At 36.4% G+C, this 16,117-nt stretch overlaps 1 protein-coding gene across 10 annotated transcripts in view; it reads right to left on the reverse strand.

The window, feature by feature from the left end:
- The window catches only part of Scrib (scribble planar cell polarity protein), a 35,783-nt gene that overhangs the window by 16,266 nt on the left and 3,400 nt on the right, over positions 1–16,117 (reverse strand). For 9 of the 10 annotated variants that reach the window (XR_012992885.1, XM_076317485.1, XM_076317483.1 and 6 more), the window contains exons 3-12: positions 2,404–2,482; positions 2,219–2,308; positions 2,003–2,123; positions 1,606–1,898; positions 1,387–1,520; positions 1,212–1,323; positions 990–1,156; positions 726–886; positions 399–509; positions 50–271 (exon numbers count right to left, since the gene is read on the reverse strand). Coding sequence is in view for 9 of the 10 variants with exons in the window: in XM_076317485.1 (XP_076173600.1) it covers positions 50–271; positions 399–509; positions 726–886; positions 990–1,156; positions 1,212–1,323; positions 1,387–1,520; positions 1,606–1,898; positions 2,003–2,123; positions 2,219–2,308; positions 2,404–2,482 (1,490 nt within the window). In the remaining variant the exon portion in view is untranslated. Of the gene's footprint in view, positions 1–49; positions 272–398; positions 510–725; positions 887–989; positions 1,157–1,211; positions 1,324–1,386; positions 1,521–1,605; positions 1,899–2,002; positions 2,124–2,218; positions 2,309–2,403; positions 2,483–6,892; positions 6,947–16,117 lie in introns of those variants that run through there. The other variant, XM_076317489.1, reaches the window with a different exon arrangement.

Below are 16,117 nucleotides of genomic sequence, written 5' to 3' on the forward strand. Positions count from 1 at the left end.
AATAAATTAATAAATAAAGTAATATATTCTTATCCATACAAATACTTACAGAATTAAATTCTGCAATATATTGAGTGGAAATCATTTCTGGTTCATTGTTAGATTGAAGATCTGTATTATCAGCTAATGGTCCAGGTACAATTTGTTTCTGTTCATTTTCTACAAATTCAGGATTTGCTAGTTCTTGTTCTGTAGTAACTAGTTCTAAATCATTAGATTTTGTTAATATATCAGTCTCAGTTTTATCCAAACCAAACGTTTGAGAAACATCCTGAAAGAATATTGTTTTCCGAATTTAAAAATACCGTACATAATAAATTTATATTTCATTAAAAAGAATATTTTTGTGTAAAAGGAATATTTTAACATAAAAATGTAAAGTAACCTCGAGCTATTACCTGCTCGTCCGTAGATGCTGACCGACTGTCACTCTTTCCCTTACTGAACAATTTATGAGCTTTGGCTTTCAATTCTTTTGGATGTGGCGTGTTTTGCCGCACAAACGGTGTCTGAAATAAGTATAAAGCCTTGTATATGTGCTATTTAAATAACATGAAACAAGTGATTAGGAAATAAAAAGACATTTTTGTTTCATTTTCAGTTGATATTATTTATCATTATAGTTCATTAGAATAAGAATGCTTCCAACACATGAAGTATCTCACTAGTTTTATAAACCTAGATCTGAAGGAACTAACAGGATGTGCTATGAGTAGCGTGCTCACCTCCTTATCAGTTTCTGGAGGTTCGTCTGTAAATTTCACTGAATGTGTTCGTGATGCTTCCTTTTCTTGCCAGCCTTCATCATCGCTACTCCCAAGCTCACGTATGTCACCAACCTGAACAGCATTTCTCATTCCAACTAGCATACCAACCCTTCCTGAATCTAAATAAAAAATTATTTTGCACACAATTACCACCAATTAACACCAATTACCATAATCTATTGCATACATTTAATTTCAACCCTAAGAAATTAACATACTAACCATCAGGATGGGATTCTAGTTGCGGTAGAAGGAAACAGGTTAATACCTCCTGCTCAGTTTCTTCATCAATATCTGTTTGAAAAGTAAGCATTGGCTGTGCTTGATTTTCACTTAACCATACTGCCTTTAAATTCAAATTAATCAAGGAATATGGCAAGTATTGTAATCTGAAAGACAAACATTGTTATTCAAAATATTAGTATTATAACGGATATTACACACCTGTTACCAGATACATCCAAGACATGAAGAGCGGTACACTGTCCAACTTCAACTGGAAGATATTGCAACTTATTATCTCTTAAAGACAATACACCCAATTTTTTCAAATTTCCTAGAGTAAAACAAAAATCATTTTTATTACCAATATGGTATGGTTTAAATAAATTCTACTTACCAATTTCAACTGGCAATGATTGCAAACTATTCCTATCCACATTTAAATTGTTTAGATTAAGAAGTTTTCCTATAGTTACAGGTAATTCTAAGAGAAAATTTTCTGTAAGAATTAATTCTTGCAAATTTTCACACCTGCAAAACAAAGTGAATACATTAACTCATGTGTTTCCCTTGATCTATTAATATTCTTACAAAAGAAGAAAAATTTGGATCTTACCTGCCTATATTTGAATTTAGAGTAGAAAGCCTGTTTTGATCGACTTTAAGAATGGTAAGTTTCTTGAGTTCTCCGAGTCCATCGGGTAATTTTTCAATAACATTTTGGGATAAATGCAAATCCGTTAAGGAAACTAGACCGCCGATTTCTTCCGGAAGATCTTCCAAACGATTTTCAGATACATCTAAGCACGCTAATGTTTTTAATTCTCCAATTTCCGGTGGTAAATGTTGCAATTGGTTATGATCTAGCCATAATTCTTGTAATGCTGGTAATTTTCCTACATGTGCTGGCTGAAATAGAAATGCGAGATTCTTAACGAGTAACGTTCGATTCTAATTACTAATTTTTTGTTTACTAATAAACATATCCGATTAACTTCGAAATTTTATCATACCAATTCTTCAATGTCATTGTCACCAAGATCTAGCCGCTCCAATTTATAAAGTTGAGAAAGTGATTCGGGCAAAGACTTGAGCAAGTTTTCTCTTAACTCCAGTGATTGTAACGCCTCCAAGCTGTGAATAACCAGAAAAAGGAACGCTAATACCGAGATAATATGATTTAATTAAACGATTCCAACATAATTAACGCGAATTCTTATTATCGTTACCTTCCAAAATCAGGCGGTAAATTCGTGAGAGACATATCATTAAGTCCTAGAACAGTTAGGTTCCTTAACTGCACGAAACCAGCCGGGAGTCTGAAAACATAAATAAAAATTTTGATTTCCTTTCCTAACTGAGAAACCAAACGTTTTAGTACGTCGTGTAAACAAATAAAAAATAATTTATCAACCTCGGAATTGGATTGCTACTAAAGTCCGCCACCTGAAGTGCCCGTAAATTTTTGATATTCTCAGGAATGTCTGGTATATCTGCAATGAAAAGAAAAACACAAGTGACGCTCATATTCAGATCTGAATTGAACAATTGAGTGGAACACCTGAAAGACGATGTTACATAAGTGAATCGAAAGAAAATTTACGACACGAAAAGCATACGGTGATCGTATTACGTTCAATGTTTTGACGAGAATAAATTCGATTACCATGTGTATTTGTGAAAAATTGTAACTACAAAGTCTCAATAATTGAGAAGAGAAACATACTAACGTATTTATCCGACGTCACTTATTGTACTTGTACTAATTTTATATAATGCCACTAGAAGAATTAATAGTGACCTTGAGAATTTAAAGAACAAAAATGTTCCCGGAAAAAACTTTTTGCCACCTCATGTTCCAGCCATTTTTTCTTACTAACAATAAGTATTACGGTGATCTGTTTCATTAAAGAATCACTTGCAATGATTTCCTTCCCTTCTAAATCCATCATTCTAAGAATTTATCCTAGAATTGTTATACATATACGCTTCTGGTCGTTGGTTTGCAGCACTAATCGTTTCGCAGTTCCTTCGCTACCGAAACGGCTGCCTCGCCTTTAAAATTGCAAGGAATCGTAAACTAATTTAACCGCGTCCAATTCTTGATAAAAGACCCGTCTCGCAACCACGTCGTCAATGAATGTAATTCACGTTTCTCGATTCGCCGTACACTGCTATTTCGCGCGTCTTACGTAAGCCATGCTGGTTATTTTTCTCCTGTTTGACAATTTAGATTCACGGAGCTCGGTCGAATTTTCTCCGACTGGAAAACTCGATTCCGCTTTTTCGACTCATCTTATCGGACATCGAACGGCTGACAAATAACTTGGTACAAAAGTAACCAGCGTGTATCGACTAATCGGTACCCATGTGTTGCGATATAATTAGCAACGCCATAACACAACAATTAATTCATTACAGGGAACTATCAAGTTGTCGAAACGGATGACAAATTCACTGGAGAGAAATGTGCGTGCGTAATCGATTCACCAGTAAGCACTGATATTACATAAGAATGCAGGACGCGGTTGTACGAGATATTATCGCATTCCTATTCCTTTCCATAAGCTGTGGAATTTAATGAATAAAGGTGAAAAACAAACTAAGCAATTTTGAACGCGGAAACTTTTGATAATCTAACCCAGATCTATGGGAAATGGCACACGACTAGACTGAAGGTAGCTAATTCTGTTATAATTTTTGCAGTACATTCTTATATACTGTACAACATTATTCGTTCATTTTAATTTCTTTTGCTTACACGTTTAAAAAGTTCCACCAATTATCATGCAATCGTGAATTCTCGAGTCAAAGGATGAAAGAAAAGAACAGAAGGCGTGGAAAAACGAGTATCGCATAGCAAACGAAGTTGTAGAGTTTACAAACAAAATGAAAATTAAGAAACCGTTAGTTACTTTTACAATAGTAGTTTACAATTCCAAAGTACAATTATGCGCAATCATTTTCCGAGGTTTATTCGACACAAAAGAAATCTAAATAAATTTCTAATTTTCGTTAAGTTAACATTAAGTGTTAGAATAATATAACCTGATTATAAATGCGTGCGAAAACAACTGGGTGAGACATACACGTGTATCCCTTGGTAGATGTATTGTGCACACGTAAATACGTATCTATATTGTGTCACGATGCACGCACGGGTCCGCGCGAGTGCACGTAACGACAGTGACGCGAAGCAATTACAAACTAACCGTGATTCCGCCAGGCGGAAGAGGCAGAGACCCTTTTCGTTCACCGGGATCTCTTTGTTCCCAAAAGTATGTTAATAAAGGATGTCCGTGAACAGTGATATACGTCCGAAGACTTTTATAGCGAAAAATAAATGTACAAAAATCCGATTCTTAATATGCTTGGCTAGAGTCTAAGCATATCGAATATGTGGCGGTGTTGTTATCGATCGATAACTTTCAGTCTGGTTACACCGTGTCCCGGGGAAACGATATGCCACCTCATGGTTTTGTGGTTAAAATATCTGATCGAATGACACAATTGCACTGTTGTGTAATATCGCACCACTGACACGAACAAAATTCAAAGATTTTCATCGCTACACATCACACGAGCGTTGCCGCAGTTTTTTTAAGTATGTTAACATGCACGTGATACACAATGATTGATTCAAAGTATATCGAGGTCAAGTTATAAAAGATGCTCGATGAGAAAATGTGTTACGCAGAGGATACCGCGAGCTAAATAATCTCAGTGATACCGATGCAGCAGTTCTGTGAAACGTGAATGCACTAAAGGAGAACATAAGCAGGAAATAAAGCGCGTTTTTCGTGGAAACCTTACGGCGTTGAAACGAAGTTATAAGCGTTCTTGCAGATACAGACATCGCGAAATTTTTAGCGTAAGAATGTTAACTTATGAAATAAAACATCCCAAACGTGATTTTCTCCTTTTTTCCCCGATATCTGATTGAAATATTGTTCCCTTGTTACATATCCCTTGTAAAATACGTTTAATTCGTTTAACAGTTAACGCAATTAGCATGACAATCCCTTTACTTATTTTAGTAATCATAGGTAAAATAATACAAGACCGTCAACAAGGAGCAATAACGATAACGAGGCTTCCTCTCGTTGAAACAATAAAAAGCACGCGTGGGTGGGAGGTTCGATCGTACGTAGATGAATTACGAGCGTTTATTGCAAAATCGTTTCCTACCGCGCCCCCACGATAATTCGCCAATATGACCACGGTTACACCTATTTTTCCATCAGATCGGTCGATTTTCAGTAGCCACGGAATCGTAGGCAATTACCACGCCTATGCGCGACTCTGATAACCTGTAATTAAGCAACCGGTAAATAACACAAAATAACTCCTCTTCGTTGAACGCGCCCGCCACTGTAAACATTATAAATAGCACGAAACATCCACCCTCGGCCTTTGCAATTTACCTTGGAAGAAGAGGAGGTGGTGGAGACCGTGTAACACACAAGGGTGGGGATATAAGCCAACTGATACACGAGGAACGCGCATCAAGTTCCGAGTAAATAGACATTTTTCCCATTAATTAAAAAATACATAAAAAGTGAAAAACATTTTCAACATTTTCAACATCTTCTCTCAACGAGGCTCCGTTTACGAAAAAATCCACCTCGAAAGAGTGGTCAATTGCGCGCGCGCTAGACACCTGTAACATCGATTTTATCGAAAACGAAGAGACTCGTTAAAAACAATGCTATTCCATATTTTCGATAGTTTAGATTCAAGTTTACCTTCTTCCCGTATCTACCATCTTTTTCTACAAAATACCATGTACAGAGCACGATTCTAAACAGCGCGTAGCGCTGTGTACGATCAGTGGAATCATATGGATGTAGGTATAATTCTATGGATAAATTTCGAAAGATATTAGTTTCTGTGGTTTTCAGCGATAGTATGCGCAACAGGGAGCGGAGACAAAAGATTACAGTGTACACACGGTTTTTTTCCTTACGTAATATCCATGATTCATACACGCGAAGAAATCGATCGCGGAACGATAATCTGTGTGTTCTTTAATTCGTTATTATAATATTAACCGTGTAATATTTATTTTTTTAGCGCCAATAATAGTTTTCACAGGACGGATTTACCGAACAACAGGAACGGTCGGCTTTTATAACTCGCTTCGAAGGGAAAAAAGGGGGAAAGGGTAAAGTGGGAGCAACAAGGGTGACAGCTTGCATTGCGGCCTGTGTAAGGTTTACATTCTTACGTAATATGCGCAACACGTGAACGCGTGGCGAACTCGGGGGAAAGTTCTCAAGCTAGAATTTTCTATAGCGGGTGATTCATCCCCCAAAGGTTAAGGACATTTTCCGAATATATATATATATCATCGATAATTACCACTGTTACAATCAATCGGAGAACATGCAATTTTATCTTTCATACGAACTAAATATTTATGGACATCTTCGCAAGTCTAATCGAACATTTTCCATTTTGTTCGTAGAAGAGTAGTATTCAAAAAAGATCAAGTACTTTTAATGAAAACAATTAAATTCCATGCACGGTTCGCTGATTTTCTAAGTCACGGAAATATTTGTTATAATAGTATAGAGATACATTTACGGCATGAATTTATTTTGTTCGAACACCTGTACGACCCATGTCGAAGACGACATATGGACTCTCGAAAACAAAAAAGTGCCAAATCGAAATCTTACTCGACAAAACTTGCGAAAATATTATCGTCTCGTCCGAAGTTGAAGACAATACTAAGGCAGTGCAATTTACGATCGCGTGCAGGGGAAAATACTATTTTCTTTCGTATTTTACGTATCTTATCCTTGTTCGTTTAGACACACATAGGGTTACGGTTCTTTGCGAAAACAGACATTTCGAAGAAGGAAATCTCGCGCGGTAAAAAAGACGACGAAGATTCTCACTCGCTGCATTCCAATCAGTCGTATCCTCTTCGTGCGTTGCACCTCCATGCGAGTGCAACGTCTTTCATTAATGGGGTAGGTTTCCTGAACTCGAACCTGTTGCTGTAAACTTATATTTCTTGCACGCAACGAGTTTTCACTGTCAAGCAACCCCGACTATTCTAGATTCACTGTGTGAAATCTGAATTTAAAAATCGTGGTGATGATTTATCGTTACCACTTCTTGTTCTAAATTAAAGTATCTTTTCTCGACAACGAGCACCTTGTTATTTTATATTTTATCAACTATCACCTTCCGTTTAGAAGCCCACAAATATTTCGACCGCAACTTATGTCACTCGGAAAATTCGTCACTCGAAGAATACCAATAGAAATACCAATAGACCACGCGTCGCAACCTGTACGCATTGAACTCTCCGTTCACACGCACACGCGTGGGTGGCTTAATCAAGGGGCAAGTTTCCTGAACCCGAACCTGTTGCGGTAGCGCGGTTTATCTCTTCCATGATCACGCAACGAGTTTTCACGAGATCGTGTCGCAGCCTGAGTGTTCGTGTGCGTTGCATTTTTGCGTACAGGTTTCCAATTCGAGCACAGTTACGTATATATAGTGTACATCCTTATAAGTTGAGACCCATAATTCAAACATGGTTCAGCATCGACTAAAAATTAAAATAAGACGCGAAGTTAGAGAAGATATTATTATGAAAATAAATTATGTTAAAAATACTCTATTTGCAACGAGGAAGGGAGAGATAGAGATAGAGATAGAGATAGAGATAGAGATAGAGATAGAGATAGAGATAGAGATAGAGATAGAGATAGAGATAGAGATAGAGATAGAGATAGAGATAGAGATAGAGATAGAGATAGAGATAGATAGATAGATAGATAGATAGATAGATAGATAGATAGATAGATAGATAGATAGATAGATAGATAGATAGATAGATAGATAGATAAATAGATACATAGATAGATAGATAGATAGATAGAAAGAGAGAGAGAGAGAGAGAGAGAGAGAGAGAGAAAGGTTAATGATCGAATATTAATGTTCTCTGAAAAATTGACACGTTCGCTCATTCCGTTCCTTTGCGCGTGGCCCTATCGTATTGTTGGTTTTCTAAATTAAAATTTCGAATTGAAATTGTATCTAGCGTAACAACAATAAAACTCGTTTATTCCCACATAATTTAATTGTTACTTTCTCTAGTTTCTCGTGACGGTCAACGAACTGTCTCGCTCGAGCGTGGCGAGATAATTGAAACATGTGAAAATGGTAAAATTACACGAAACTCATCGCGCAATAATATCAATGTAAACAGAATGGCACGCTCGTTAATCATTGACATCACTTTCTCGGAGATTCTTGCGAACACATTTATAAGTTGGTTTCAATTTTCCTATCCTAGATAGATTTTCTATCTAAATTTTACTCCATACTTGACGCATCGGAATCCACTTGTTTGTTTTTTAAACTCATCTTCGCTAGAAACTGTTAGTCGTTAACAAGGTCAGTGTATATGTAAAGTGCGGGAAAACGGGTATGCACAATTTGTAACAAGTTTCGTAAATATCATTCTATACTTTAATATTCATGTCGTTAGTGTTAAATTCTAACTATAATTCATTGAATTGTATAGTTCGTCACACACGCGATTTTACAGATTCGTAATTGGTCTTACACTATATATAATAACAAAAAAAAAGTTCCTTATAAGTGAAACCTGTTTTATTATTTAACTTTTACTAAACATGATTGTGATTCGAAAGCAAAGGCAGACAATGAATCGATTCGCGTCCCAAATTTACCCTTAAATTGTTACGTACCTTAGAAATATCTCATATTCATTCAACATTCCCTACAATGTAGCTTTTACTGGTTTCTTAATTAAATTGGCCCTATGTCACCTCCTTGTTACATGAACTCGACTACACCTGTGCGATAGAGAATTCACAATTTCACTGCCTCGTTAAGTCTCGCAAGCCTGCAAGGTGTGGTCACCCTCTATTTTCCCGTTTATTTTTGCCTTTTCACGTCCGCGCACGTACGTGCTCTTTCGATGGATCCTTAGAGCGAGACAAAGCAGCTCGGTCGAAGGTACGAACGCTCTAGCGTGTCTCGAAAAGTGGGACACTTTTGTTCTTTGTTCTCTCTCAAAAGCGACGCAGAAATATCAATCACTGGCCCAGATAAGCTGAATCGTCTTTATGCAAACACTATCTGTGTATGTACATGTATGGCATTCAGGTGGTATGAATGTTTATAAAATGATAAATGTATGCATATTTACACATACGTTAAAAATAGATCGGCTACACAATTTCCCTAAAAACCCTTTGAACGTGTCTCGTGCGTATCGCATTTCTTCGAGAGGACAATGTACTCGAAAAACCTATTACACTGTTCTAAGTACACTAAGAACGAGCGGTAGAAGGAAGTGGACGAAAGTCTCGGCACGTTTCTATAACTGAAAACGTCCGGGAAGCCAGCGTATGTACGCGTCTCGCGTAACCTAATTGTAACACCTTATCGAGTTTCCCATTGGCGACTCGGCGCGCAACACTGATGTTCTCGCTTCTAACACGTTGACCGCAAAGTCGTAAGCATTGCAAATTTATTATCCGAGCCTAGCTTTTCCTGTGATTCACAATTGTCAAGGACACAAGCCAGAAGAAAGGTAAACCATCCGTGCGGTCAGTTCAGACCAAGGGTTACCTTTTCACATGCTGTACTTGCAAATGGTGCACGATGAGCCTAACAAAATTTTCGAAATTTTTGCTTTTCGCATGAAACGAACTAGGGAAATATGCAGCGTACAAAAGGTTTAGTGTAAGTGAAAGACGCTTGTACGAAATCATAAATCCTGAAACGGCTTATTAGTTATAAACCATTAAAAGATTAACGGTTTAATATCCAAGTCGAAGTCAGTTACAATAGGTGTTCGAAAATTCAAATTTTCATAATGAAATTACTTTTAGAATATGCAATGCTTAAATTGAATCGAAAACATGATCCGATCTTGATAGAAACACTCAATTTGAGATTTCCAAATATACCCGAGTGTCGACTCTCATCTATCAGATAGAATACAATGTCGATCGTAGCGTTGAGGAAAATCGTTCGATTACGAAAGTGCCAGAACGAGAACTTCAAATTGAAATCAATGAGGATGTAAACGTTCGAACATTCCTTGAATGACTCACTTGACTAACTAATACTTTCCTCCTTTTTTGCCTCCGACATGCGTATTTTCCTCCCGCTTTGTCGTGACGCTGTGATACATATTCACATTGATAAAACGACACATTTCGATAAGCCGCTACGAAGCTGTAGTTTTTCTAATCAGTCGAGTACTTATCTGAATGTAAGCGACGTTTACTTGATCGCGCATAACAAATTGTGTAATAATCGTATTAGGAAATAAACTCCACAGTAATTAATGAAAGATTAAATATTCAACTTGATATAAGATTCATGTCGACAGTGTTTGGAATTTGTACGAAAATATTGTTAACATTTTCATTTCCATGTGAAAATCAATCACAATAATCTCTGAAAATAAAAAGGTGATGCTTACTATGCCTTATCTAAAATTTTAAATAGAACTCGAAAGACACTTGTTACAAACAAAATCGTTCGAGCGTTCTTTTATCGATAACTTTGCCGATGTCGATTTTGATGAAATTATATCATCAAAGTAGGTATGGGAACATTTCTACTCCCGACAGAAATTTATGATATCGATTATCATAGGAATGCAATTTATTACGTAAATTGAATGCAATATAATCGCGATGAGGGAGATATCAACGGCGTTGCAAGATTTATACGCAATTACTCGATAAATTTAGGTTTACGAAACGCGACACACTATGCAGAGGAGAATAATTCGATCGCTTAAGATAAGAACATTAATATACGCGCAGCGTATTACTATTCCCTTGTGATCTATATTATCTCTGGTCCTTTAACCATGAATTTCCTTGAAAAATGGTTGGCATTGATGTTTTCGATTATTTTTTATACTCGTTCAATTCATTATGTAAAGGTTGAAAACATCCGATACTTATCAATCGCGTACTTATCATTTTACGAAATACGAATAACATTATTGTTATTCAAAATTTTTTAATTCCTAGGGTTTTTTAATGGTAAGCGTTTTTAAGAAAGCGTTGCATATTGAAGTGGCAATCACGGTGTCCGCCACAGCACTCAAAACGTGTTAAAATTGCGAAGTATACAATGTCAATAACCGGAGTGCGGTAATGATCGCAAAATTCTTTTTGCTTCAATGCAATTAAATAACTTAGACTTAGACTTAGTCGGTTGTCAAAAAATTCAATCGCTTCGCAAACTTTTTCATTAATTTGTCACTACGTGTCCGCGAAAATGCGTGGACATGGGATTATTTAACGATCGTGGTGCTTGCTTCCGCATGGAAAACTTTGTGACAGAGTAAGATATGAAAGTGTAGTCAACACATGGGTATTTGTGTGGATTAACGTCGCATTTCATGTACGCGACTGTGAAATTATTTACTAGAGCAGTCATTGTCGGGAAGGACAATGTTACGCTGTCACGGATTTAAGATATCACATCGAAACGTAACGTGAAATGTACGCTAACGGTTCGCGGTCGGGTTCAGACGTTCGAAATGTTAATTAAAAGGTTAAATATCGGTTATACTTATCATTAGATTTTGGTACCGTGAGGGATATATATTAGAAAATTACAGAAACAAAACTTAGAAGTAAATGTTTAAACTAACGACTCATTTTCTACACCATACAAAGTGTAAGCGTTTATCAAATAAATGTTATCTTCAACATTTTTGCAGTAGCCAGTTTGAAAGAGATTTTAATATGGAAACTAACGAAAAATTACTACTAGTTGAACTAGCGATTATACAGTCACTCTTATGACTCTATCGAAAGGGAAGAGTTCGGGTAACCTTTAGTGCGCACTGACCTTTCCCACGAAAGCAATAAATTTCAGTAAAATCGCGCCTTTCCTATTAACAAGGTTTGAAAAAGAGTAAAACCATCGTGGTAAATCTTTTCACACAATTCTTTTCATTCTGAATTCCTTCGAAGAGGAATTAAACTAAACAACGGTGCCTACTTTTAGACTGAAACCTTCTATGTAAATTATACAATAGATAAATTGATTAAGGAACTAATAAACGATGATATTAAAATGATGCGCGCGTGCACGCGCACCGTTGTGAATTTAAATTTGAAAAGAATTACAATTATTAGAGCATTTCTAGATGCGACGACAAATTTACAGGTTCTAAATCATGATTCTCGTGAAGGTACTGACTACTATAAAAAAGAATAAAAAATAAAAAGGCCGTTATTTGCACAATTATTTCGATGACTCGCAGGACATAGTATCGGCTTTCCAGCTCGTCAATACCTCCGGCAGAATTTTACTCCCGAATAAAACGCGACAAATATTTCCCTATAACCATCGATACCACTTTATTAGACATACAATAATAATGCATAGTTAAAAAGTCTGTTTTATGCAACCCTGAACGAATATAACGTTAATAATGGAAATTACTTATGTACTAATACTTGCGTGAAGTTTATCTTCAACGATGAAAATATGTCCAATATCGTTGTGTACTGTACGCAAAATTTGATAATACAAATAGAACGCTTATTAAAACAAATTGTCCCCATGAAAAATTGGATTCTACTTATGCACCTTGAGAATTTTTTAATATCTTTAAGTCAAGTCGTACCTTCTGTTTTGTTTAGAGAAAAAAGTGACAACAAAAAAAGCTCAATAAATAGCAAACAATAACTATCTTCTCGTAATCTCACTCGTTTCATAAGTTGCAACGATACATATGCAATGTACATTTGTTCTTTCATTTTAATAATACTTTCCAGTTTTTAAGGGTCTGTTTTAATCTTAAATTTAAGATTGGGCGCAAAATAAACAGACAAATATCTCGTAGATTTTATTGTTTAATAACGTAATTCAAGGAGAACAAAATCGAGACCGACCAACTGGATAATGCCCCTTGCCAATTTAGATCATTATAAAATATATGTATACGGAAAGAGTTGTAAACTTTTGGGGTATATATTATAATACCGCGAGCAGAATAAATGTTACATGCATGGATTTAAAACAGGACCGTTAGCCTGTTCGGGGTTGAAGATCGATCGTAATGGCTACAAATTTCGACGCGATTGCATCATAAAAATTAGTCGCTCGCAACAAGCTACCGTGATACATGGTCGTATTCCACGATGATGCAACTGTAATGCATCTCAATCACGTACAATGGAGGCAAGTAACGTTGATCGATATCCATCTTATCGATGCCTTAGAACGTGCATATACGTGCAACATACTTGAATTAAATCTCGATCGGTCGAATTTCAGAGAAAACGTCTGCATTATTTTGTGGAAACTGTCACGCGCTTTATTAAGAATAACCTTCGTTTAACAAAGGCGCTGACTAATCAGCTTTTTCGTTAAAGAGAAAATGAGTCGATACACTCAACCGTTTTTAAAATTTCGTGTAAGCATTAACGTTTGTGTGAAACTACAGCGAGTACGAAGATACGACGCAATGCACACTAAATTATTATTATTAATTTCCAAACTGTAGATAAACTTAAAAGTGAAATCAATACTCTATTTCAAGAAAATTAACGCACACTATGTTATTTTTTGTCTATCCATATAAAAGGAAAAATAAATGATTTTATTTAAAATAAAAGATGCAGTGAGGAGGAGAAGGAGGAGAAGAAGGAGGAGAAGGAGGAGAAGGAGGAGAAAGAGGAGAAAGAGGAGAAAGAGGAGAAAGAGGAGAAAGAGGAGGTTATCTTAAAAAGATTCGAAATTACAATCACATGTTCCAAACGATTAAAAGCGACGCGGTCTTGATCCTATCATTAGGTACAACCTACAAGATTTGATTTTATCCTTTCGTGTGAACAGGAATGTTTTGATCTTTTTAATCTTCCGAACAATCGGTCGAAAAAGCAACGATTATGAAACCTCGGTCAACGTTAATCTATCTGGCTTTATTGTTAGCGAGGTGGACAGGAAATCGGAAGCCACGGTTAAACTATTCCGTCCTGGCATGCACAACATTTCAAATTGGCACGGTGTTTAAACGTAACCCATGTAATTACTGGCAAACGTATACTTTTGAGTAAGATATTTATCAGTGCACCCACAAAAAGCCCCGATACCTCGAAGCTTCAATGGCGTATAGCGTATTTTATATAATTCGAACAAGAAAAGGGGAGCGTCGAAGACGCCAAAAACGCGAACAGCTCGTTCGGATTATTTATTTTTCAATACGTCTGTAATTGTTATGCTATCGATATGTACATACTTGCTAATTGCAACGCGTACGTAATTTCGGGAAAGACAACAGTACCTTACCCCACTATGTGCGGAACAGAATAAACGCCAACATTTCGTGCTTCGACGAATGTATTAAAGTCTCGAGCGAACACGTTTTAAATTAATGTCAATACTATTTTAGTCATATTTTCTTGATTAAATCAACTCGTTCGTCGATTTATTGTATTATAATAATAACTATCATAACATATTCGACGTAAATAATTATTTGTTGCGCAGCTGTAGACCACAGGAACTGTTACTCGAAGCAACAGGTTTGTTCTTTCAAAATTCTATTTTTCTATTTCTTGATGTCGATATACGTACCTAACGATCGAGAATCTGTTATTTATATCTTTGATTTACGTACACAAACTAAAATCACCGAATTTTTAACAGAGTTATTATAACACTGTTAGGGCTCAATCCTGCATCATTTTAACGACGAATTTTTAAATCAAAGAATTGTTTGTTTAATTATAGAAACTATTTATTGAACTGTGCCAGTTGCAAGCCACTCTGTTTCACGTTTGTCCGTTTACAGGGAAGCTACGCGATCCAGCAAGAATGCTAAGACCATTCGAAGGTTCGTGACATTTCAATCCCTGATTCTTTTTAAAGCTTCCAACGTTCGCCAGTTCACCTCTTCCGGGGTGCTTAATTCTACGGTACAAAGCGAGAATAACGAATAACAGAACTGCGAAGTAAATCGTGATCCCGGACTCAAATCGACACTAATGGACCACAGACAATATCGAGAATTATCATCACTATCAATTCGTTTACGTTCTGCCGTGGCAATTAATAATTTTATTTAAACAAGCTGTGTGCGAAGGAAGTGTATTGTTCATCCGTGCCATCACGTGGTGAACCGAACGTGCCATTAGTTCAGAAATACTGAATTTTAATTAATTTATTCTATATAAGTTTAAGTCACCCTACTAGATATAATGGATGCCCAAAATGGGAATACTTGAAAGAAGTACTTGACAAATTATCTCTGCGCAGCAACTCTTCAATCAATTAAGGAACATTGTATAACATCTTTATTTTCGTTTACTGCTCAAGATGTGCTTCCTGAAGTATGTATTTACGCATAACTAGAAGTACAGACTTCTCACTTTCTACAATTCTTCCAATTATTTCTCAGCACCATTGAAAACTCTCCGCCCGATAAAAGATTTATCAACATAATGGAACAAAGTGAAATGCTTTCACGGAAAGACGTTTAAAATTCAAACTCCTTTCATTTACTTGTTCTCTGAATAGTACATAAGTAGTGTGTTTTGTCTTGTTCCTTTCCCAACAATGACGGCACGACTTTAATTTTTGCATTTTGTATTGATTAAAAAATTCCTAGTCCCCACAAATCAGCTCACATATGTTACGAGCACTTGTCCCCAAAGTGCAACTGTAACGACTAACCCAGTTTCTCGTACCAAGGAAATACTGAATCCTAATATCGAATTACCGACTTCAACGCGATGTAGAAAGGAGATCGTACACGTATATTTTGAGGTCTATTATGTCTCATATGAAGAGCCATTGTGTGCTGTTTATCAGTCTATAGTCTCGCGTGAACATTTAACGACAAAAAATCGTCCTCGAAAGGACGATCGTAATAACGTTTGATAAGGATCGAGCTTAGGAGGAAGACGGGGTTCTCCATCGTGAATAAAGGGACAATGAAATGTCTTCTGGTACACGCTCCGTTCCTTTATTGTTCCTGAGTTGATCGAGACGATAACTCTTCTGTCGAGTTTAAAGAAGTAGTCGCAATCGGTAACGGAAACGGAATTGATCGTAGAGATTATCCCATCTTTTTGAAATAAGTCACCTTG

Source organism: Ptiloglossa arizonensis, chromosome 8, assembly GCF_051014685.1.
Source record: "Ptiloglossa arizonensis isolate GNS036 chromosome 8, iyPtiAriz1_principal, whole genome shotgun sequence".
Lineage (NCBI taxonomy): Eukaryota > Metazoa > Arthropoda > Insecta > Hymenoptera > Colletidae > Ptiloglossa > Ptiloglossa arizonensis.